At 53.8% G+C, this 23,992-nt stretch overlaps 9 protein-coding genes across 9 annotated transcripts; 3 read left to right on the forward strand and 6 right to left on the reverse strand.

The window, feature by feature from the left end:
- Window positions 1–739: 739 nt before the first annotated feature.
- Window positions 740–2,714, reverse strand: M409DRAFT_56305 (glycosyltransferase family 62 protein; the record flags this gene model as incomplete). Its single annotated transcript, XM_033813252.1, has 6 exons — window positions 740–959; window positions 1,080–1,378; window positions 1,432–1,751; window positions 1,801–2,272; window positions 2,303–2,492; window positions 2,563–2,714. 6 exons carry the CDS (start codon window positions 2,712–2,714, stop codon window positions 740–742), a joined length of 1,653 nt encoding a protein of 550 aa, XP_033665843.1.
- Window positions 2,715–5,532: 2,818 nt separating this feature from the next.
- On the reverse strand, window positions 5,533–6,862 carry M409DRAFT_56306 (uncharacterized protein; the record flags this gene model as incomplete). Its single annotated transcript, XM_033813253.1, has 3 exons — window positions 5,533–6,335; window positions 6,386–6,536; window positions 6,593–6,862. The coding sequence occupies 3 exons, from the start codon at window positions 6,860–6,862 to the stop codon at window positions 5,533–5,535; spliced, it is 1,224 nt and encodes a 407-aa protein (XP_033665844.1).
- Window positions 6,863–8,199: 1,337 nt separating this feature from the next.
- On the forward strand, window positions 8,200–9,716 carry M409DRAFT_24857 (uncharacterized protein; the record flags this gene model as incomplete). Its single annotated transcript, XM_033807424.1, has 4 exons — window positions 8,200–8,484; window positions 9,131–9,292; window positions 9,347–9,414; window positions 9,467–9,716. 4 exons carry the CDS (start codon window positions 8,200–8,202, stop codon window positions 9,714–9,716), a joined length of 765 nt encoding a protein of 254 aa, XP_033665845.1.
- A 1,238-nt stretch (window positions 9,717–10,954) lies between these two features.
- On the forward strand, window positions 10,955–12,622 carry M409DRAFT_67647 (uncharacterized protein; the record flags this gene model as incomplete). Its single annotated transcript, XM_033817492.1, has 4 exons — window positions 10,955–11,019; window positions 11,082–11,801; window positions 11,856–12,125; window positions 12,181–12,622. The coding sequence occupies 4 exons, from the start codon at window positions 10,955–10,957 to the stop codon at window positions 12,620–12,622; spliced, it is 1,497 nt and encodes a 498-aa protein (XP_033665846.1).
- Window positions 12,623–13,201: 579 nt separating this feature from the next.
- Window positions 13,202–13,505, reverse strand: M409DRAFT_24859 (uncharacterized protein; the record flags this gene model as incomplete). Its single annotated transcript, XM_033807425.1, has 2 exons — window positions 13,202–13,416; window positions 13,475–13,505. The coding sequence occupies 2 exons, from the start codon at window positions 13,503–13,505 to the stop codon at window positions 13,202–13,204; spliced, it is 246 nt and encodes an 81-aa protein (XP_033665847.1).
- A 369-nt stretch (window positions 13,506–13,874) lies between these two features.
- On the reverse strand, window positions 13,875–14,262 carry M409DRAFT_24860 (uncharacterized protein; the record flags this gene model as incomplete). The annotated part of the gene is made up of 2 exons (XM_033807426.1): window positions 13,875–14,185; window positions 14,238–14,262. 2 exons carry the CDS (start codon window positions 14,260–14,262, stop codon window positions 13,875–13,877), a joined length of 336 nt encoding a protein of 111 aa, XP_033665848.1.
- A 265-nt stretch (window positions 14,263–14,527) lies between these two features.
- Window positions 14,528–15,373, reverse strand: M409DRAFT_24861 (uncharacterized protein; the record flags this gene model as incomplete). Its single annotated transcript, XM_033807427.1, has 1 exon — window positions 14,528–15,373. The coding sequence occupies one exon, from the start codon at window positions 15,371–15,373 to the stop codon at window positions 14,528–14,530; it is 846 nt and encodes a 281-aa protein (XP_033665849.1).
- Window positions 15,374–16,583: 1,210 nt separating this feature from the next.
- Window positions 16,584–21,519, reverse strand: M409DRAFT_56309 (uncharacterized protein; the record flags this gene model as incomplete). The annotated part of the gene is made up of 4 exons (XM_033813254.1): window positions 16,584–16,768; window positions 16,946–17,124; window positions 17,283–17,551; window positions 17,875–21,519. 4 exons carry the CDS (start codon window positions 21,517–21,519, stop codon window positions 16,584–16,586), a joined length of 4,278 nt encoding a protein of 1,425 aa, XP_033665850.1.
- An 836-nt stretch (window positions 21,520–22,355) lies between these two features.
- Window positions 22,356–23,278, forward strand: M409DRAFT_56310 (uncharacterized protein; the record flags this gene model as incomplete). Its single annotated transcript, XM_033813255.1, has 2 exons — window positions 22,356–22,418; window positions 22,478–23,278. The coding sequence occupies 2 exons, from the start codon at window positions 22,356–22,358 to the stop codon at window positions 23,276–23,278; spliced, it is 864 nt and encodes a 287-aa protein (XP_033665851.1).
- Between the last annotated feature and the right edge of the window lie 714 nt (window positions 23,279–23,992).

The raw sequence follows: 23,992 nt of genomic DNA on the forward strand, positions 1-23,992 counted from the left end.
GCGGCTTTCCGACTCGGCCAGCTTTCAGGTACACATTCATGCAGCTGCGAACTTTCAAGGCAATCAGGCACACGACCAGGCATGAAGCCACGAATACAGATCGAAAGATGTTTTGATATGCAGAATGCTGATATGTGTCCCCTCTAGCTAGGCTTTCCATCGCCTGTGATCAACGCCATTGACTCCTAACATCGTTTCCCTTGTATGTAGAGATCTCGAAGGATGGTCTTCCCCCTCGCACGAGGCAGGTCTCTTGCAAGATGACCTGCCACTCCCAAACTATGAGTACACAGTGTATATCGTATCCTCCGCACAGAACGCCTGGAAGAGGGGTGTTGATGGCCTGCTGCAATCGCATCTCCAGTCTCCACCTTCGCGCTCGCTGATCGGTCGTGAGAGTGTTGGCAGTCGTGCCATGTTCGATCTGATATATGTAGTCTCCGCATCGTAGAGTTCGATATGGACATCATTCAACCAGTGACGACCTCCTCCGCCAGCCTCATGAACCCCTCCCGTCATCCTCCCCTTCACCTCCTCCTTTATGCTTCGGCCTCGACCGTGGTACTTTCACTTCCAGAGCCTGGCTTCCCTAAAAGAACAGCAAAAACGCCAAAAGTCAGAACAATGTCGCTGATTCAGACAGACACATGAGTATAATCAAACAAGCCGATTGCAGTGATGCTTTTTTCCCACAAAGCGGGAACAGTCGTTCGCAAGACGCCAAAAGTGCTCTCCATATTTAGCCCGCCTTCTGCTGCGCCGGTTTCTTCTCTTCCACCTTTGCTGCAGCAGGACTGTCGGCCTTCTTGGCTGCTGCTTGGTCGACCTTCTTCGGCTTCGCCTTCTCCTCCTCTGCTGCTGCCTCTTTCTTGTGAGGAGACTTCCCACCTACTTCGGGAATCTCATTGAGTGGATCAACGATGTGCATCTTGCCTTCGCCGCGGCCCTTCTCAATCTTGCTGTTCGAGCGAGAATTTATCAGCAAACTTCTTCCCCCTTCATGTCAAAAAACTTCGTCAATATCACACACTCTTCCACAACTTTGCTCAGACACCATCGTGCTGGGGATTTGGACTTACACCTCGCTGGCTTCTTTCTCGCCTTCCTTCGTCTCGCCCTTCGCTTGCTTCTCGACGAAGTCTTTCTTTTCTTGGTCGCGGATCTGCTCCTTGTCCTTCTCCCATTGAGAGCCTCCCTCTTCGAATTGGTCTTGAATCTTGGCGATGCGATCTTGCTTCTCTTTCTCTTCTTGCTCGCGTTGTTTCCGCTCTTGCTCCATTTCTTCCATATGGCGGATGTCGTCCACGCTAGGTTCGTACAAATGCCAGATGGTGTAGTGTGGGAGACCCACAACGGAGAACTTCATTCGTTTCGCCATCTGATCGATTGTCAGCACATCTCCACGCCCCCTATTCTCAGTGATCTCCCTACCTTGCCAAATCCCTCCGTCTCGGCGTGTTTCTCAAAGCTGAAAGCTGGGAAGTGCACACCACTGCGGAAGACCTTGGCCTTGGCCAAGATACTCACACCTCCAACACCGTCAATCTCCATTTCCATATCTGGGTCACCGTACGGATCGCGGAGGTAAGCCAAGTGAGGTCTCCACGTCGCATACTCTGCGTATCCTTCCACAATGACAGCATCCTCATCCAGGGTATCCGCCAGAGCAAGAGCAGTCTCAGACTCTTGCCAGCTGTTCAGATCGTACGGCTGTTCTCCACCAAGCCAGTCCGGCAGAGGTCTCCAGACATCTGTCCTCTTGTTAGCATTTGCCCACTATTTCCATGACTGTATACGCACTCGGCACAATAACGTCCTTGTTATGCCTCATCAGATCCTCCAGAATCGTAAACGGCGCAGTCTCAACATCCACATCCCTCCAATACACCCAGCTGTGCGTAGGTCTCAACGCCGCACTCAACAGCCAATTCCGTGCCTGCGCCATGCTCTTTCTCCTGCTAGCCTGCGCCGCGAAGCCGTGTCTGCTCTCCACATCCTGATTCACAGTCTGTCCGAAATCTTTCTCAATCACCGAAATCTCACCAAAGGCCTGCTTCGGGTCTTCCGCGACTTGAAGTTCCGCGAGAAGGTCTGAGAGGAGTTGAATGGTGTTGTCTTTGCTGTCACCGACGAGGAAGGCCAGGTCAATGAGGTTGTGAGGGTAGGTTAGGTTGCGAAGGTGGGAGAAGAACATCGGGAGATGGGGAGCTGCGTCACGGAGTGGTGCGCAGAGGAGGATTCGTTCTTCGCGTTCCCAGCCGCGACTAGTGCCCTGTACATTTGACAAGTCGTAGTATCGTACCGTCTCGATGTTGAACTCTTCTCCGCCTGTGAATAGACCCAATGATAGGGGCCCCGCAAGAATCGCAGCTGGTCGTGCTGAAGGAAATATGATCATGAGGATGATGAGGATGGTAGCGACCGCTCCACCGAGTCGTATTAGCATGCCTCGCCGCCGTAAGAGCATACTTCGTGATGATCGCGGTTGGTATCTAGCTGAGTGTCAGTATCCCATGTCAAGACACCCCCGGAAGTCTGCCGACTCTTTCTCCTGCGACTCACTTCTCATATTTGTCCGGCCGTATGCTAAAGCCTGATCTCCCACTGCCGCCCATAGAGTATGCGCCTGTACCCCTGGGCTCGCCATTGGTGGAGGAGTATGCGTGCCGGTTCATCTTCTCCTGATGGGCCGACGAAACATACGTGGGGAGCATGTGTCGTGCCCAAGAGGCCGCGAACCCTCACTGCCGTTCCTTTGATTCTCCCAAGCGTGTCTCTTGCCTCGCGCGATGTCAAGGGGTTCGTCGTGTATTGTCGAGTCGCAGTCCCAAATTTCTCCGTGGCTGGCAAGCTGGCTGCGGCGGAGGGATTCGGGGGTTCGAGGAGAGGATGGAAGGGCTATCTGTCTGAAACGCAGCTGTCTATCGTCGTCGTCGTGATTCCGCGCTGGAAAATGCGATTGTGGGTGAGTCGAGAGCGATCTGGAAGTGTTGGGGACAAGTGGGGATGGCGTACGCGGAGGGCGATACGAGGTGTGGTGGTTGCTGCTGTCAGCGCTGCGTGCCAAAAATGTACACGATGGCGTCGTGTCGAATCAGGAGACGACTCCGACTACGCGCAAATGGCGGTTCGACGACGAATTGACGCGAATGTGAATAGTATGAAGTGGTTGAACGAAATCAAGGAGAGAGCAGATCACAGATAGCGACAGTCAGGTCGGTTCCAATGGTGAGACGCGGCCTTGGTTCCACAGGACACATTTGAACTTCTCCTTCGCCGAACGGCTGATCCCCTTCTCCAACGGTTGCTTCAAAGCCTGGTTTGGCACTCCGACCCATCAAATTACCGGCAAGGGTCATGTTCATCAGCAATTAAACAAGTGCAAAAACCATTTGACGTGACATCAATGCAAAAGATATTTAACAAAATCAGAATTGGTGTTCTTTCCATTTCAGCTACATGCGTCCTGGCTGACTCTGACGCTGCAGTCATACTACTGCCTTGCCTCAGCTATGTCTTCGTCTCCCTTGATGCGAGTTGGCGGATGGTGAGAGAATCGCCTGTATCCAGGATTTAGAAGGGCTTCGACTCTACCACGCATTCACTTCCGCTCCAATGTCTTGACGCTTGCCTGGACCGCGAGCGCCTAGGGCGGCATTGAAGGTGACGAGGACATCAGATCCAAACCTCGTAGATTGCTCTAGGTGGTGAGCTGTCAAGTGTTGTTCTGGTGAGGCGACATGACGGTGCTGACGGTGGTCTGCCCGTTCTGTTGGACTGCGCAGAGTGCTGTATGCCTTGGCGATGATGGCCCATTTGCCCTTGAAGGAATCTGCACGCCAAAGTACCATCAAGAGCTTGGAGATCGCTTTCTGAGTGCACGGCGAGAGCATCCTAATGTAGAAGTTGCGGAATGCCATCCAGGAGCAGAGCGGTTGACCAGGTCATCCACGCTGAGTGTGGAGGTCGTGAACTCTTCAGGGAAGGCGCCGACTGTCTCGTCGTTTCTGCTGTGGCGAGCTCAACTGCCATCCCATCCGCTGCAAATACTCGATCTGTGGATGCAGTCAGTATGCAATCACACCATGAGTGGACAAAGTGCGAAGGCTGCAGTTGGGTGCTGGACTCAGAAAGCCGGTTTACGCATGCCTATCCACCGGCACCTCGCCATGCTGGCCATAACGGACAACATAGTCTGGTGCTCGGAAACCACCATTACGCAGCATCACATGCTCAGCCGAAGCCTCACATGCTTACCACAACTCCACAACCGATCCTCCCGCCGCAGCAAGCTGTGACGGTACGGTGCGGGAGGATGACTCGGCGAATGAGGCCACCAAAAGGTTCGTTGAATGGATAGACTAGGTGTCATCTTCGTGGAGGGTGGTGGAAAAAAGAGTGCACCGTACCTGAGGCATTGCACCGTGAAGGGCTTGCTTTTGGAGCCTGTTTGGCTCGTCGTGGTCGACTGCTGTTTTCACAGCGTCAGCTTCAGTACAGAGCGATGTGTTAGGAGATGTTTTGACGCAAAATGTAGATTCGAGATCAGACAATTTGGTAAGCTGGTTGAAAGTATCCACATCGTTGTTCGGTAGCAGAACTGGACAAAACCAATCATCATTGAAAGGGGTGAGGGTGATAAAGGGAGTTCGACATACCTCATGGGGAGCCAAGTGAATGGCTCATGAGTTGCTGAAGGCCTCGATGTGACGGCACGTCTCGCACGTCATGGCAAGATGCTTCTCGGAAAACCACAAATCGCGTGACTAGTCTTGTGATCCGTCAGCAGCTGATGCAAAAGACGCAGAGATCAAGTGAAAGATGTATAGCATGTCGTGATCAGATGGTGATGCATGTTTGTTCTCGGATCATGAGAAAAATCTCCAGAACGGTTGTGATAGGCTTCATCAAAGAAGGAAGTCGAGACAGGACAATGAAGAGACTTACCAAAGCCACAACTCAATGGCGAATGTAGAGCCATCTCCCAGGACTGCTGCAAATCGCGTGCCGTCTTGTCGAGTTGTGATGGGTGAAGTCACGGCTCCGGCGCCGCGCCGCAGTGAGCACCTCAGCCGTTGACCGAAGGCATACTGGTCTGCATGCTGGATGCTTCCAGGTGCAATGCTGCTTCCAGGCCCGGCGGTGGTGTCCAGATGGATGGTGTTGCAAGAGTGAGGTGGAAGTTTCAAAGGTCGCGTTCTAATTTTGAGCCGCTGGACGCACAGACTTTGGCAAAGAACTTGTGGGACCGCTCTAACCCAATCTGGAACACATCACGTGATGAGAGCACTCCTTTTTCTATCCTTCACATGCGTGAGTGGAAGTCTTAAATTGAGCGAGGGGAGAGTGTATGAAGCATTGTAAAATGAGGAGCAAAGTTATCTAAACCGAGACCAAGGAGTGTAAAGCATGATCCGATCATGCTAGTATTCACCAGTATGTTTGCTGAGTTTAACGTTCTACATGCCGCTCACGAGACTGCTGCATGGCCCATACACACTACTGGTACTGAGCGGTACTGTTATTAGATCTTCAGGTAAATCGTGCCGCTGGATAGATCGCCAACCCAGTCGCACCCGGCAACTTCCCAACAATCTGCAAAATATCAAAACTCTGCACCTCCCTTGGCGTCGCACCGCTCTGGAGCGGCGACACATCATACACCAAGACCTGCGGAGGCGTGACCAGCTCCAGGTCACCATCGACGGGGACTGTCAGAACATAGAGAAAGTTCCTATCAACCTTCGTATCTTGTCCACCAGTACCCGACACAGACGTCGTGTAGTTGTACTGCGAGGTAACCTTCCCCGAATCCGCGTCGACGATGGTGATAACGGGGCGGCCGGCATCGATCACGAAAACGCTGTCGATTGTGGGATCGTAAGTGGCCCAGCAGGAGGCCACTTGGCCTGGGATGGTGACGTTCTGAACATGAGCGACTTCTCCAGATGTAGCGATGTCGAGGAGAGCGGCGCCGTCCGAGTTCAGATGTGGGTTCGTGAGGAAGAGCTTGGAATCAGAGCCGAGGAAGTTGAGACTAAATGGCAAAGTGATTCCTTCGAGGGTGTTGTTGTTGGGATTGTTCGAGAACTTTCCAAAGTGAATCGGCCACGAGTAGACATCGCCAAGCAAGGCGCCTCCACCAGTAACAGTGACAAAGAGCGCGGTTGATGAAGGGTTGAATCGAATGTCGGCTGCGATGACCAATGGACCTGGCGGGGGAGAAGGTACGATCTCTGCGATGTCCAAGAAGAAGGGTAGCGGTTTCAAGCCATGTTGCTGGTCGAGCGCAAAGCAGGCGACGCCCGGTTCATCCCCAGCGTTAAGAGCGCAAGCTATTCAGATGTTAATCAACGACGGATTGTAAGCACATGCTTCGACATACCAATGTTCAGCGCCTCGGAGTATGTAACCGAAACTGGTGTGTGACCTTTCGTACTGGCAGGCTTCCCAAGGAGCTGCAGGTTTGTCGGCTGGTTGGGGTCGATTTTGAACACAGACAAGGTATCGTCACCGGCGTTGACCGCGAAGACATACTATTGCAAGCATATCAGCGAAAGCTCATAGCACATAAGATCAAAGTGGTCCTCACATCGCCAGAAACGACCACCGAGTCCTGAGAAGCGGCAATCAACCGCGCCAGCCCCTTTCCACCAGTAGGAATCTTGACCGGGTTTGAGAGCTTCCCATCATCGTTCGAGATTTGTGCCGCAATGGTATTGTTTCCCGCCGGATCGTTGTCCTGAATGTAGAGAGCACGTCCGCCAGGACCGTGAGGCTGGCCGGAATGTGGTCCAGGAAATAATGGCCAGGCCGATGCAGCCTTGAGACAAAGGCTCGCGAGGAAGACGATGGGCAGCATCTTGAAGAGGCACCGGTGAGAGTAGGTGAATTCAGGCGATCGAAAGGGGATTGGGCTGTGGGAACAATCGCTCTTCGTCGTCGACTGGTCATATTTGTACTATGTCGTCTTCGCTGTACATACCTCGTATCCCGTAACGGCTCACTATTGATTCCATGCACCTCGTGTCTGGCGTCTCTCGCACAAACCATGTTGCCTGCCGACTTCCATTGTTTCCAAATGGTATACATGTCTTTCGGCAACTTGTTGTAGTTTGATACCCTATGGTGGGCTGCGCCGAATGTGACCATTACAAAGCATAAGTCCTACGTCCGATGCGGTTCGAAGAGGGGGGAATCTTTTCCGTGGAAGAGCCGGCAAGTGTACGGCTCATTTGTCCGCATCGTACATGGCAAATTTGGGAGTGAGAGGCCCCCGAGCTCGTCATGTTTGATTGCCAGTATATCCTTAATACCAAATAATTCTTATCCAACTGTCAAATCCATATAGTTGACCTCGTGTCCGGAGAAATCGAAAGACAGATCAAACACGTTTAGCGATGGGAGAGTGCCAGCTGTAATCCAGTTGGGGTAGTCTATTCCCTGATCTTTCACGGGGCCTGCAGGATCACTCTGGGTTGCTTTCAGGGCAACGTGCAGAACAGTGATTCAGGTCCTCCCGTCGAAATCTCTCTGGACTTCAGGCCAGCTCCTGTGCCGGCGAGTCTCGGACTTACCGTGGCTGAAGGAGTACACGTGAACAGATCCGTATGTTCCAGATCTGAGAACAGGCAGATGGGTTGGTGATGTGGTGAAGCGAGGAATGCAAAGAGAAGGCGTGAGGTGGTGAAGTGTGGCTGGGTCGCTAGCGCCGTTTGCGGACCGTGCACGTGCCACGTTTGTCGCAGTCCGACTTCTTCTGTCGCGACTGCGCTCAGCGGCTCTCATCCATCAACAACACCACCGCCGCGCACTGCGTCTCGTCCATCCATCACCGCGACCAACTTCAGGCGCCTTCTCTTCAGACTTGCCATTCTTCACACTGAGCGACACCAATCCAACTTCTGGTCCGCTCTCCGCCAACTTGCGCGCGCGCCCCCTGCAGCTCGCCTTGCCAGCTAGCCTTCGTCGTCGTCGCCTTCTTCGCCTCGACGCCTTCACTTCGCGCGACCTTCACGAGTCTACATCAAGTCTCCCTCCGACTCACTCTACCAACTGCCACAAAGCGCGCTTACCCATCAGTTTCGACTCCCACCTCGACACGCATCTGCCATCAACACACTCGCGACTCGACCACCGACAGCACCCATCCTCAACACACAACCACACACAACCAAACCAACTCCAACAATCTTCGCCATGTCTGGAAAACTCGACCAGTCTCTCGATGAGATCATGAAGGACACCAACACCACCCGCGGCCCACGTCGCGGTCGCAACGGCCGCCTACCCAACCGCCGCGCGGCCACCAAGTCCAAGGCAGCCACCACTGCTGTCGTCGCACCAGCTGGCGGCATCCAGAAGAAGACCAAAGCACCAAAGGCTGCCAAGGCACCCGCACCTGCGGTCGTTCCTCAGACCAACGGAGACAGCAAGATCTCCGTCTCCAACCTGCCCGAGGATGTGAATGAGCGCATGATCAAGGTACGTTGAACGGACAGGCCGTTCGGCACACGCTTTTAGCCGCCATTTCTCGATCGTGTTTTACTTTTCCGCCGCTACTATGGATGTGGAGGGGTCCAAGGACCCTTTGAGGATTCGAGTCTTGACTCTGAACAGCCTCGTCTACTGCTCGGCGACTGCTATGCTTCTTGAAGCACGCTGCATCGCATGAAAGAGCTTAGACTGCCCTTTACCGTCTCGCATAAATCCTCTCACGTCTGCCTGGCAAGCAGTCGCATGATCCGAGGTGCAGACACCCAGTGGATTGATCTCAGAGAGCAAGCAGCGCAGCAATTGGACGTGGACGTGCATCGTGGGCGAAGGCAGTACCTGGGCTCTCAGTCACATCATCGTTTGGAATCTCGACATCCGCTTGTCCGGTTCAGACCACAACGATTCGCGACTCGACTGCTTGACAAACACACCCAACGCCTGGCGACGACGAGATTGGGCGCGAGGTGGTACTGCAGCAGCTGCTTGCTCTCTGAATCAATGCCTAACCCGCTGAATCTACGGAAGGAGCCCACATACCGCCCACAAGCGATCGTTTGCCTGCCCACCCAGAACCGAGCTTGGATCGATATCGTCCGTTCATCTCCAGAAGTCCACTAACATGCTATGTGTCCAGGATTTCTTCAGCTCTTCGGTCGCCCCGGTCAAGAAGGTCATCCTCAACTACGGACCCAACGGTCGCAGCCGTGGCTCGGCCACTGTTCTCTTCGGCAGGCCAACTGCGGCAGCCGAGGCTGTCAAGTTGGATGGCACAAAGGTCGACGACCGCAACATGAGGGTATGTCGAGGCAACAAACTGGTCTTCTCCTCAGTTTACTAATAGCGTCGTCAGGTCGAGCTTCTCATGGGAGCTAAGAGCGTCCCAGCCCCTAAGCCACCGAAGCCTCTCGCGGAGCGACTGTAAGTGCGAACGATATCTGCAACCATCCCACCATATCTGACCAATCCACAGCCAACCCAAGAACGTCGTGAAGGAGGGCCAAAAGAAGAAGCAGAAGGACGCGCCTGCCAAGGCCACTGCCAACGGTGCAGGCAAAGCAGACAAGCCAAAGAAAGCAGGACGTGCTGGTCGGCCAAAGAAGAAGACGGCGGAGGAGTTGGACGCAGAGATGCAGGACTACTTCGGCAGCGGCGAAGCAGCAGCCACCAACGGTGCCCCAGCTGCCAACGGTGGTGATACCGGCATGGAAGAGGTGGTTTAAGATGATGAGGACACTACACGACGGTGGCTCTCGATGATGGTGGTCTACTCGACCTCACTCCGACGGAAGGGCTCCAACATGGCTTTTTGAACGACCAGTGTCTTTGAATGTAGTAGTACGACAGGTTGCGGTATTCGGCAAGGAGCAGAGTTGATGGGGGATTATGGACTAGATTGCCAATGAGCTGCGACAAGAATGCGACTTGTTTCCCACGTTTTCGACCATGCACACGGTGTCAGCTCCGCACGCACGTCGCTCGTCAGCCTCGAGGCGAGTCACCAGAAAAGGATTGCAAAGCTTCCTACGATTTCCGCTGCGGCAGAGTGGGTTGGCAGACGGAACACTCCCGTTGATCCAGGACGTCGTCTGCCACTACCCAAGAGCGGAAATTCCTTGTCCACGACCATCCACACAAGCCCCTCGATGTGGCAGTTCGACGACGAGAGCTCGTCCCGGACGACGTCGAGCTATCTCCGGGTCGATGGCGTCGAGTCTTTTTCGTACGTACGTTTGCCGGGTTTTGTAGATGCCCCTCCTGCGAAAAGCCAACCTTCCCTTCGAACGCAGCGTCCCCTACCTGCTCGAATAGTACGCTCGGACGCCGGCGCTGTTTGATTATGCCCCGGCTCCAGCCCACAGCCCCAGATTTGTGCGCTGTGTGGTGCTGCTCGTGGGTACATGCCCCGAGCTACAGAGAGCCCAGCTTATCCTGGCGTCATGGTGGGTAGAAGGCCATCGCAGTGCTCGACAACGGCCTGCACTTCCACCATGATGTATCCTCGCAGGCCAGGAAAGGAAGCGTTGACATCGTGTGTATGGATCAGCGTGTACCTGTGCAATCTAGACGGTCCATCAGTGTCGCCACTGGGCGACTTGGGTCAGGCCAGAGCCGCAGAGGCAGCTTTCCCCGCAGCTCTGATCAGTGAGGGGCAGATGGTGTCAAGGCGCAGGCGTCGGCCGTGTGGATGTCGTCGACGCTCCATTCACGTCGCGCGCCGTCGACGAGGTCCAGCAATCCTTGTGAGCGAGGGACGAGTGGAGCAGGCACGCGGTGGGGATCGCGCCTGCTCAGGGAAAGCGAATTGTCAGAGCTGCCGCTTGCTGTCGACGACTACTTATTGCCCCTCTGCCCAGTTTTCTCACCACTCCTTCCCACTCCTACTGCTACCTCGTCGCTGAGCGATTGAAGTACTGTTTTCTTGTTCGAGATACCCCCAGATCAGTCATCACTTATCACCATGTCTGACCTCTCCGTCCAACTCGAGACGCCGCACGCCGGCAAGTACACCCAGCCAACAGGCCTGTACGTGACAGTCAAACCATATCACCAACGAGCGCTGGTCCAAATACTGACACTGCATCCAGTTTCATCAACAATGAGTTCGTAAAGGCCGTCGACGGCAAGACCTTCGAGGTCATCAACCCCTCCACCGAGGAGGTCATCACCTCCGTCCAAGAGGCCACCGAGAAGGATGTCGACATCGCAGTCGCCGCCGCCCGCAAGGCATTCGAGGGCCCATGGCGGTCAGAGACCCCCGAGAACCGTGGCAAGCTCCTGAACAAGCTCGCCGCTCTCTTCGAGCAGAACCTCGACCTCCTCGCCTCCGTCGAGGCTCTCGATAACGGCAAGGCCGTCTCCATGGCCAAGGTCGACATCAGCATGTGCGCGGGCTGCTTGCGATACTACGGCGGCTGGGCCGACAAGATCGAGGGCAAGGTCGTCGATACCACCCCAGATACCTTCAACTACATCAAGAAGGAGCCAATCGGTGTTTGCGGTCAGATCATCCCATGGAACTTCCCATTGTTGATGTGGGCATGGAAGATTGGTCCAGCCATTGCTGCTGGTAACACTGTCGTTCTCAAGACTGCTGAGCAGACTCCTCTTGGTGGTCTCGTTGCCGCTACCCTCATCAAGGAAGCCGGCTTCCCACCAGGCGTTGTGAACATCATCTCTGGCTTCGGTAAGGTTGCTGGTGCAGCCATTGCCTCGCATATGGACATCGACAAGGTTGCCTTCACTGGATCCACCGTCATTGGCCGAACTATCCTCAAGGCTGCTGCTGGCTCTAACCTGAAGAAGGTGTACGTACAAGCACTTCAAATCTACTTCAAATCGCGATGACTGACACTCAATAGCACCCTCGAACTCGGTGGCAAGAGCCCCAACATTGTCTTCGACGACGCCGACATCGACAACGCCATCTCATGGGTCAACTTTGGTATCTTCTTCAACCACGGCCAGTGCTGCTGTGCCGGTTCGCGTATCTATGTCCAGGAGGGCATCTACGACAAGTTCATCCAGCGATTCAAGGAGCGAGCACAGAAGAACGTTGTTGGCGACCCATTCGCCAAGGACACCTTCCAGGGCCCACAGGTCTCGCAACTCCAGTTCGACCGTATCATGAGGTGAGCATGGACAAGACACACCACCTCGAAGACTCATGCTGATGATTATTTCTAGCTACATCAAGGCAGGCAAAGACGCCGGCGCGACCGTCGAAATCGGCGGCAACCGCAAGGGCGACAAGGGCTACTTCATCGAGCCCACCATCTTCTCCAACGTCACCGAGGACATGAAGATCGTGCAAGAAGAAATCTTCGGCCCCGTCTGCTCCATCTCCAAGTTCAAGACCAAGGAGGAGGTCATCAAGACCGGCAACGCCACCACCTACGGCCTCGCCGCCGCCGTGCACACCAAGAATCTCAACACCGCCATCGAGGTCTCCAACGCCCTCAAGGCCGGCACCGTCTGGGTCAACACCTACAACTCCCTGCACCACCAGCTGCCGTTCGGCGGTTACAAGGAGTCGGGTATTGGCCGTGAGCTTGGTGAGGATGCGTTGGCGAATTACACGCAGACCAAGACGGTCAGCATCAGACTTGGTGATGCTCTGTTTGGTTAAAGCGAGCGTATGATGATGATGTTGATGCTCTTGTTGATGAAAGCAACTTAATTTTCCTTTGTGGTCGAACGATCCCCCTTTCTTCGATGTACCTACGTATGAAGCCATGAAAGTATGAGCTAGGACAAATCAAATGTAAAAAGAGATTTGGAAAAGCAAGACCATCTTGTTATTGTTCCTTTTTGTTCATGCGCATCTACATACTCCACTGTCGTGTTTTGGTGGTGATACAAAGTTGCCTCACGCATCACATCACCGTCCTGACCAGCGACAATACAGATGCTCTCCTCATCGCGACATCCAGAGAGCATGCAACCCAACCCACCATCCAAACATCTCAACGACCTGCTTCCCTCCTTTCCAGCAACAGCTCTCTCAAATCTCTCATTCTTCCCACAATCCCATCATCGCTCTTTACTCCCTCGCCCCTGGACCCACCATGAATCGTTTTCATTCTCACATCCCACGATTCTCCCCTGCTTGAGACAACGGACATACCTACGTCCTCAGACCTAAGAATTATTCAAATCAAACCCTTCAATCGAATCAGCAAAACCCATATCCTCAATCCCACCCAGTTCACATCGCACCCCAACCCCTCCACTCAACCCACACCTCCCAAATCTCCTCCTCGCCCTTCCCCTCCCCCTCCAACTCCATCCCCAGATCCTCCCCTCCCTGTTCCGGTTGCTCGGGTCGGACTTGAAAGTAGTAGTTGTAGAGCGTAACGAGCAGGAGGAAGAGACCGACATGCATGGCGCCGTGGAGTATTGCTGGGCCGTATATGAGGAGGACTAGAGGGTGGGAGGTTGGTTAGTTTAGTGGGTAGGGCAGGGAGGGGGAGGAAGGTACGGTTGTAGAGGAGGGTTGGGAGGGGGTGCATTTTGGGTTTTTGGGTTTTTTTTGGTTTTGATTTTGGTGCGGAGAGGTGTTGTTGGTTGGAGTTGGAGTTGTAGTTGGCGATGGGATAGGAGTTAGATGTTAGATGGTGATGCAAGATGGATTGTGAAATATATCTACAGAGTTACGAAAGAAAGTTATTAGATGTTGCCAGTTGGCTGGCATGTATGTGTGGTTCTTGCTGACCCATCGCTGCCAGGGCGTTGGGTGATAAATCGTTGGTACCTGAATATCAGGCTCTGTGATCCCACCATAAAAGTCCTTCGCACCACTAAATCCATCTCGTGACGAATTAATCCCCTCTCTGCCATCCTCTCCCTCTTCTCCCAACGATATCAACCACCCTCAACACCTAAACCCCTCCACCCCCCACCCAAAACAACCACCACCCCATCTCCCTCCGCGCCTGCTCCAGCGCCATCTCCCTCTCCCTCCACATCTCCTTCTCCATCTCCATCTCCCTCTGCAACGCGTTCCACTGACAGTACCTCTCCACCTCCCTACTGAGCCTGTCGAGAGTCTCTTCGGATTTTCGCAGTTTTGCCATACGTTCTTCGTGCTCGCGGGAAAATTTCCTGTCTCGGATGAGGTCGACGATCAGGGTGATGAAGACGACGACGGCGAGGATGGTGATGATGGGTATGTACTTGGAGGTGACGGGGGCTGTTGGGGGTTGTTAGATGCGGTTGGGCGACAGGTGGAGGGGACTGGGTACTTTTGGGGGTGGTTGGTGGGTCCATTTTAAGGTCGGGTTGGTGTGCTTGTTGGTTGGTTGGCTGTGTTGTGGGAGTTGAATGAGATGAGATGTAGGATGGAGGGCAGGTGTCGAGGGTGTGGATTAAATATCATACAACTGCGCCAGTTGTCTGCCAGTTGGCAAACATATCTGCATCCTGACTGCTTGGATCTCGCTGACCCACTGCAGTCAAGGTACTGGCTCACTTCGGTACATCTTATCCGGTGCCTGAGAGCTTCCATTCTTGATACTGCGACCCCATCAAGCCATCACAATTCACTCTTCCCATCATCCGATCCCTTCTGCTTCACCCCAAACGTCTCTCCCGTCCTCAACCACTCCTCCTCTTCACCCACATGCTGCCTCCCAAGACACTCATTCCGATGCGGAAACCTGCCAAACCTTTCCACAATCTCCCTATGCGTCTCCGCGAACCCAACAGGACCCTTTAACTGCCCCGCGCACACCTCATCGCCATCTTGCTCGGCCTCTTGCAGCGACGTCCGCAAGATGGAAAGCGCGAGGTCTTGTGCTGCGAGGTCTTCGGCGTGCATGGCTGGCAGGGAGAACCATAGCCTGTGCGCAGAGGAGCCGCGGTAGTGTTGGTGGAGTGTTAGGTGTGGGTGGCAGGCTGTGAGGAGGGCGTAGGAGAGGCGGTCGTAGAGCCTATAGACGAGAGGGAGGGATGAGGGCGTGCGGTAGATTTGACGCGGGAATTGGTCGAGGAGGAGGATAAGGGAGAGGAATGTCTCTGCCGCTTTTGCGCCCGATGAATCCTGTTCTTGCGCGCTTTGGACTTCTTCCAAGAACGGCGCTGTGAGTTCGGTCTTGTGCTCTGCGTCCCATTCGTAGGACTGCCACTCTGGCAACGCGATCTTCTCAGGCCCTATACTCTCCAATACGCCCCCATATTTCTGTCGCACTTCCTCATCAAGCGCCTTGCTCTCCTCTTCCGTACGACCCTTTCCCCACCATCGCTTTTGCAGAATCTCATTATCGGCTTTCGACCCCGCTGGCAGTCCAGCAAACCAGAAGGACCGGATTCCAGCATAGAGTGTCTCGTTGAAGAGGGATCGGTCGAGTAGGAATTGAGTAGGAGGGACGGCGGATGCCATTGTGCTGTAGGCGCTTCTGGAGGTCAAGAGACAGAAGGGCAGTGTGAAACCACGTGTTAGGACTCGCGTGGACAGCATTGTGAGTGATGTACGAAGGGAAGAGAGGTGTATACCCAAAGAGGTGTCACTTCTCTGGTATACTTTGGCGCTTTCTAAGACTAGAGAGGTTTCAATCCAGCCTCGCGTTCGCACGTCTGTAAGCGCCTTGCCATTTTGAAGATGGATACAGCGAGAGTACCATGATGATGATTCAGCTCCATTGGTTTGTTTGTCCCGAAGACGCGAGGTTGGAGTGAAGATGGGCTGTGGCTGGATCTTCGGCGTGCCAAGAAGCCGAGATGCAGGGGCCGAGAGACTTCACTTCACCTCTTCGCGGTCGATGACGATGTGAACAACTTTCACGTGTTTGAAGCGCACTGAAGCGCAATTAATCTGCTTGCGAAATCTATGAGGACAGACTGGACCAGTCTATGATGCGCTGGAATGCGCTTCCTGGATTTGCTCCCATATGAGAAGCAACTTCACCTCTTGGCGAAGCGCGTTGGAGCGCATATGTGCCAGGATTAAGTCGAACACAAGGGTATTTCAACCCGCTTTTCTATCGCACAGGAGGTCAACACATAAAGATACAACTCCTTTCGACGATGTGGACTTGCTTCACCTCTTGGCGAAGCGCGTTAAGTTGCGCTGTACGGTAGCCTAGAGATTCAAGCCCTCGAGATACACAAAGCCGCTATGCGGCACCTCAGCCTTACTGCAGGCCAAGATCACGCATGCCCGTCGAGCTCTGTGATCGCTTTGGTCGTGCTCCTCCCGAATGCGGTATCAAGCTTGGAGGAAGGCCCGAGCACGCAATGAGCTAGGCATGTATGTGCAAAGAAAGATGAATGTTGCCCCGGCTTTGGCGGCCTTGAACCTGTATTGGCTCTTTTTACCTCCGTTGACATACTTACGACGCCCAAATTTGCGCAATGCGATAAGAAGAGAAGAGACTTAGCAGCGGACGTTTTGTTGCGCCTGACTTTGCTGTTGATTTAGGTGTTGGAACGGCCGTGAGTTGTCGATGCCTTACCTCTCTCATCAACTTCTGAAGTCGAGAATCGCATTGTGGCGTCTGCGTTTCTGCGGCCCAATTCTGTGCCACCGCGAATCAAAGGCAAGAGCAACACTGGGTTTATTGGTTGTCCCGCGCAAGGCTATGGCGTTCAGCTTAGCTCATGGGTTCTTCACGTCCCCATTTCCCTTCCTGCTGCCATCGTAACTGATTTGTTGCAGTCACGGTTAACCTACAATGCTTCTCAACCTCCTGACCCTTGTGTTGGCCATTCACCCCTCCCTTGCTATAGCGACATGCTATTTCCCCGGCGGTACCACCGAGGCAACGGGCCACGTCCCCTGCGACTCAACAGCGACAATCTCAAAATGCTGCCAGCCGGACAACTTCTGCACAGACAGCGGGCTCTGCTTCAGCAACGGCATTTACGCACGTGGGACCTGCACCGATCCCGGATGGGGGACACCGTGTTACAAACTCTGTCCATCCCTTAATCCCCAAGGAGGAATGCCACTCACCCCGTGCAACGTGGACAACATTTTCACGTGTGGCATGCCCCTTCCGGGTCAGACGGAATTCGGAAACTGTCTCCAGAACTTCACGGTCGTAGGAGGCTCGAAAATCGTGCTGCGAACGGATCAAGTCGCCCATTTGGGCATCTCGACTGCCCTTACGATCGGTGCGATGGAGACGGTGCCTGCAGAGCCTGTCAGTAGTTGCTCGGCCACTGTCACTGCGTCGCTGCAATTCTCCACTGTAAGCCGGGCTGCCCGTCACTTTTGCGGTCGAAGGCTGACAGTATTTGCTTTTTGGTGACTGTTTCTACGCCGCCAACCTCGCCCGCAACGAGCTCACCCGTTGCGAGCAACAACGAAGACAATCATCGCTCTAATAACGTCGGGGCTATCGCAGGAGGAACTATTGGTGGCGTGGCTGGAATGGCGTTGCTTGTTCTGGCTATTATCTACATCCTGTACCGCCAGAAGAAGAAGAAGAAGAAGAAGAAGACGACGAATGGGGACGACGGAGGACCGGAGGTCGAGAACACACCGAGTCAGGGGAACATCATTGTTGCTCCACCATCCCTTGAGCTTGAGCATTCCAAGAAACAAACACCGCCTGAACTACATCCTGTAGAGTTGGCTAGTTGATAATGGCGACAATCGTGAACTTGAGCGAGGCAATGTTTAGACCCTTTTATATGGAGGGACGATATGTACGGGTTGAAATTGAATTGACCAAGGTTATCGCCAAGCTGAACGCGAATAAATACCATTGAACAAGATAGCTGGACAAGATGCTCAACATCGTCCCGAACAAAAGAACCAGAAACACTAACAGATCAAACCACCAACGTCAAATAAATCAAACAAACCAATCCCCCTCTTCAAACCTCCCCACCCACCAAACTCGGGAACCTCTCCCCCATCAACCTTCTATAACTCACCTCCCTCTCCTCCCTCGCCACAACCGCAAACTCCTTCTTCCCCGTCACCGCCTCATAAGCCTGCCTCCTCAGCTCCGCAACCGCATCCTCCTCGGCATTCTGCTGGATCGCACGGTCGCGCAGCCGGGCATACACCTGCTGGGCGACGGGGCTCTGTCGCCAGCGGGCGTCGCGTTCCTTCCAGCCTTCGGGGCGGTACCCGAGGAGTTGGTTGAAGCCGCCTGGGGTGGAGGGGGTTTTGGGCGTTTCGAGGGGCGCTTTGAGGGGGCCGCGGATGGGGGTTGTGGGGTTTAGGGCGGCGGGTTTGGGGGGGGGGGTTTTGGGTGGGGATTGGAAGGGAGAGGGTGGGGCGGGGAGTGCTGGTGGTGGTGGTGTGGTTGGGCGGGAGGGCGCTGGCGCTGGTGGCTCTTGGATTTCGGGCACGGTGGTGGAATCGAGGCGTTTTGGCGTGGGGGAGTCGAAGCCGGGTCCTTCGGTGCCGTCGTCGTCGAATGGGGTCTCGCGCTCGCGTGTCTCTTCCTCGATGGCGGTGAGTTGTTCATTGGCTGTATCGAGCTCGACCTCCAACTCCCGAATTCTGTTGTCCTTGTCCTCTAGTGCCCGCTCCTGCTCTGTGAGACGTACTTCCCACTCCGCGTCGTAGTCCCTCTTGGACTTCTCGTCCTTGTCGTGGGTCTGCTTGAGTGTCGAGTACTTGAGCGTGAGATCCTCTATCTGCTTTTTCAGATTCTCGTTCTCCTCGTCCTTTTGCTTGCCATGCTCTCGACAACGGGCCAGCTGGTCCGCTAGATCGCTTTCGTTATTGCGGACGTTGGCCTCCAAGGTCTTGAGCGAATCGACGGCCTCTGCTAGCTCTTTAGTAAGACTCTCATTCTCTTCACGCAGCTTTTCGATCTCATCTTGCTTCTCTGAAACAGTCTTTCCATTCGAAGCCTCGACAGTCTCTCGGTGCTCGCGACACTCGTCAACCTGCTGCTTCAACTCCTCGATATGCTGAGTGAGTTGTGTCTCAGTCTGCTCATGCCTTTCCGCTGTGGAATTTGCCTCATTAAGGAGTACGTTAACATGTTCCTCCAATTTGAAGATTCGACCATCGTCATTCTCACGACCACGGTTATAACGATCCACTTTTTCGAGGAAGCCCATCGCCGCCTCATGAGGATCCTGAGCCACGTTCCTCGAGGCATAGAGGATAGCCGGTGGGGCAGCGAGACCCCGATCGCGGTAGAACTGTTCAATGAATTGCGCAAGACGGTTCGGTCGGAAGAGGAATCCCTGTTCTGCCAGTACGGTCGTGAAGCCCGCGAAGGTCAGATCTTCGTCTTCGAGGAGTTGATCCACGACCTCGGGATCTATCGTAGCGTGAGAGTCCCATCCCGTGCTCTCATGTGCATGTGCTTTGTTGATCCAGTCGGCCAGTTGTACTACAAGGGGTTGTCGATGCTCGTTGTTGGCGAGATCCAGCTCCCATCGAAGAGGTTTTCTGTTGGCCCTGCTCAAGAAGTTAGCATTTTCCCATGAAAACGGTTCAGCACAGGTGCAAGCATACTCGGCCTCCTGCCTCTTACGCTCCCGCTCAGCGGCTGCAGCATTCTCATCGCCATCGTCGCCATCGTCGCTCTCGTCACTTTGTTCTTCCAACTCCGCGATCTTCTCCTCCAACTTCGTCTTCTCATCTTGAAGCTCATCTGCCCTTTTCTTCTCCCTGCCCAGCGACTTCTCAAGAACGATCCACCGCCCTTTGCAACACTCGGCGTCCTCAAGCTTCAGAAGATCCTCGATATCTCCAAGCTTGCCTCCCATATCCTTCTTCACACACTCCTCGCACTTCTTACTCAGTTCCTCCTCCATATTATCAATGCGATCCAATTCTTTCACCAGGCTTTGGCTCATCAGCTGATACTCTTCCCGCCAGTACTTGATCTCATCATCTGTGTCTTCCTTTGACTTCTTGTATTCATCGTCTTTTTGCTTTAACGACTTTTTGTGTTCCTCGTCCTTTGCCTTTAATGCTTCGTTTGCTTCTGCGGTGCGTTTCTTTTCTTCGTCCCGTTCTTTTCGATAACGAGTTCGGTCCTTCCCGTTCATACCAGCAATCTGCTCCCATACCTTGGCGTCTTTCATCCATCGGTTTGCGACGGCGAGGTAGTCTGGGTCGTTGTTGGGCTTCTTTTCTGGTTGAGGATCCGTTTGTGTCGATGAGTCGGTTCTGGAAGGAAGACCATCCGTCTGGACAGTGGCGATGACAAATGTGGAGGCCTGCTCCTCCGACGGCTGCGCTTCAGTCGGCTGAGTGGTCTCTGGCCCAGGTGTGGAAGGCGTTGCAGAGTGATACGAAGACGTTGGTTCAAGTGCTGGTGCCGTTGCATTCAATGGTGTGTGCACTTGTGTAGGGGAAGACGTCTGCGAGGCATCCATGTCATTGCTACTTCCCACCCGGAGGTTAGCAGGAAGAGGATCGACCTGAGTCTCAGGAACCGAAGAAGATCTCCCAGATTCAGCACGTTCGCTGGCCTCTGAATTTCTTCGCGCTTCTGCAATTAATGATTGGCGGAACTCTTCGTCAAGTTCGTCTTCATCCCAGTGGTCATTGTTGCTTAGCGCGGGCTCCACAAAGAAGCTCTCTGGCAGTGGCGCTTCGCCTTCATCTGACAAAGGCGAGACAGGCGCGTCTCGGTCGGGCTCCTCGTCTTCGCCTTCGTCGCCCTCGTGATATTCAAGGCTTTCGTCATCGCTGCTTTCTCCTTCGTCGTCGTAATCGCCGTCTTCTCGATCCTCATCGTCATCTTCTTCTTCTTCTTCTTCTTCTTCTTCTTCTTCTTCTTCTTCCTCCTCAGACGTATCACTGTCAGGAACATATGTTTTAGACATTTCTTCCACAAGGTCATCGATAACGGCCCTGCGAGGATTAAGCGTGCTCGGAGTTCGAGGAGCATGCTTGTCCTTCCCAGGATACATGACGTTGAATTCCCTCTCTGCCGCAATCATGTCCGCATCTCGCCATTGGCCCTTCCAGTGCGGATCATAGAACGGATCCTCTTCGGGATCGAATACTTTTCTGGCAGGGCCATTCTGCATGAAAATTTTCAATGCTGGAAGGTTTTTGGGACGGTGGTTCCAGTGGTAGCCTCTGAATGTCTCGATTTGTAAACGCCTCTTCGTTCTGGGGCTGAACTCTTTGTCACCTGGGGATGGTTTTGGTTGGTGGTCGTCGTCAACGTCTTCCCATTCGCTCTCAGTCGAAGTTGCAGGGTGAGCAGGGACTTCGTTCTCGTAGTTGTGATGATGAGAGCCCTCGAAGTCGTCTGCGCCGGCAGGCAGCGGAACTTGTCCTTCGACAGCATCCTCGTGCTCGGACGAGCCATTCGAAGCGGCATCTGCTGATTGACCCTCTCCCGCATCCTCAGCCTCGTCCGACGAATAATCGGAAAATGCCGAACTCGGCGCAGAATATGTATCGACCGGAAAATGCGGGAATCCCGTAAGATCAACTTCCTCAGAGTCAGCCTCAGGTACGTCCTCGAAGTCGTCATCAGATGAATCCTGAGCATCCTCTTGGGGATTGGCGGTGTTTGATTCTTGCTGCTGATCTTCCACAGGATCTTGCTGATCGGCAGCGTTCGTGATGTTTTTCTCAGAATCCATACTAGCGAATCGTACGCAATCCTGTTTGTGAAGTCTTGCAGCGTGTTCGAATAAACGAAAAAGTATGGAGGACCTGCCTCTTCGATTTGAATGTATGTTGTGAAAACTTGAGAGTAGTGACAAATGAAGTTAGGAAACGTTAGGGAGGGAAAGGAGTGAACTGTGGGCATGGTCGACATGATGGTATTCGCCATCGTGAGTAGGAGTCTTCTTTGTTGATTAGAAGTAGTACAATGGGCCGAGAGAATGTTCATCTCGAGCGAAGGTATCCCGTGACCTGGTAATCTTGTAGAACAAAGAAGGTCGTTATCACGACAAGGCACGACAAAGGTGCCATTATGTCGTTGTCATAGTTGGCCGTCTACGAATAGGAACATCGTAATTTACTGCAGACTGCTTGAACTCGTGAAAGGGTGATGAAACTGGCAGCGCCTGTAGAGTTTCTATTCGAGGGCAAAAACAGAGCATTAGGTCGTCCATCTTCTTTTCGGGATAAGTCGAGTCCTCTTCTCGCGAGGGCCTCCACTGTCGATGGATACGGGCTAACACGAGCCATTCTGGAGAGCGATATGCGAGGGTATCGGCCATGGATTTCAAGTAATGTTCTCGAGCGACAAAGACCAGCTTGTGGCGAAGGGTAATTTCTTTGACATTGTTCAAAGGAAGCCGGAAAGGACCTGGAGGAGGAGGTGAAGTTGAGATGCAGCGGAGGCAGGTCCGGGACTAGCGTGGGTGATGCATGAATCTTTCGATGTTCGACACTCTTGCTCGCGTGACGACATCCATTCACCTCGCACTGTAGAAGTAAAGGGGTTTACAGGAGCGGGGATTGAAGAATGGACGAGAAGTTATCAAGTCCCAACACTCTGGTGGAATCGCCATACTTACGTTCACTTCTGGTAAAAAAAAAGATCCTCGACACTGCAAACCGCTCCACGCCCAATGCTAATGTATCCAGGCAGGCGCCGTAGCAGGCACCACAGTCGACACCTCCCTCTTCCCCCTGGACACGCTCAAAACCCGCCTCCAATCCTCCACCGGCTTCTGGGCCTCCGGCGGTTTTCGCGGCATCTACGATGGCATTGGATCGGCGGTAGTAGGGTCCGCGCCGGGGGCGGCCTTGTTCTTCGTGACCTACGAAGCGAGTAAGAGATTTTTCGCTCCATATACAAAAGGCAGCAGCTATGGCGAGGCGGGCGGGCATATGGCTGCCGCGAGCTTGGGGGAGATCGCGGCTTGCGCTGTGCGAGTGCCGACGGAGGTGGTGAAGCAACGGGCACAGGCGAAACAGCATCCTAGCTCGTTGAGTGCGTTGACTTTTATTCTGAATCAACGGCAGACTCATGGGTTCGCTCATGTATGGCGAGAGCTGTACAGAGGTTGGGGGATCACGGTGCTGCGAGAGGTGCCGTTCACCATTATACAATTCCCGCTCTGGGAGGGCTTGAAGAAGTGGTCACTACAACAACGCCAGCCGCCTCGACCCGCAGAAGTGACTGCGGCGGAGAGTGCCTTATACGGAGCTGCGTCTGGAGCTATTGCGGCGGGCCTCACGACACCGCTGGATGTCTTGAAGACCAGGATGATGTTGGCCACCACTCGCCAGAATGTCTTTGCCTTGACAAGCAAGATCTGGCGCGAGGAAGGGGGAAGAGTCTTCCTCAGTGGGATTGGACCCAGGACGATGTGGATCAGTATTGGCGGTGCGGTCTTTTTGGGCAGTTACCAGTGGGCCAGTAATATGCTGGGCAGTCGATGAGGCTGAGTACTCAGCATACGACTCGCGTTTCGACCCTTAGTACTCAGCTACGAGGATGAAGACAAGACGGACCGTATTCCAGCAGACCCTGAAAAGCCAGACAGAGCACGACCTCTGCCACCTCTGCGCTGGCCGTTTCAGGATCAATCAGTACGCCGTGGCGCCTATCTGGACGAACCCACCGGCATCGTCGTAGAGACGAGACGCTTTCGCGGTGGAGCTGTCGCCCGTTACTCAGTCTACTGTCTAGCATCTTCAGCTGACAGAACTCGCCTGCCCAGTTGCAACCTTGATACAAAAAACTCCAGAGAAGCTCAATCGATTTGCCCAACAGATGGGTTTGCATCAAAGCAGCACGCAGACGCCATATGTCCACTTCTAAGCTCTACCGTGAGGGCTCCTCAACCATGCAATATAACCTGTGTGTAACCAAGTAACGAGCGCCACGGGCTTACTGGTCGGTGGGTGGTAAAGGGGAGAGTGAATGAGTGAGGAGTAGATGAAGCCTTGGTCTGCTTGACGACGGGACCGCATGAGATGGTGTCGAGATGGACTGGCTTCGCCAAGAGGACGATCTTCTCCATGCATGTAGACACCACACCCATGACCATGACCGAAACAAATCTGCTTTTCAAAGAGACCCAAAAAGTCTTATATCATTGTTATTCCCCAAGCTCCTCATGTATGCATACAATACAATTCGCTTTGTCCCCT

This window comes from Zasmidium cellare (genome assembly GCF_010093935.1).
Source record: "Zasmidium cellare ATCC 36951 unplaced genomic scaffold M409scaffold_24, whole genome shotgun sequence".
In the NCBI taxonomy this organism is placed as follows: Eukaryota; Fungi; Ascomycota; class Dothideomycetes; order Mycosphaerellales; family Mycosphaerellaceae; genus Zasmidium; species Zasmidium cellare.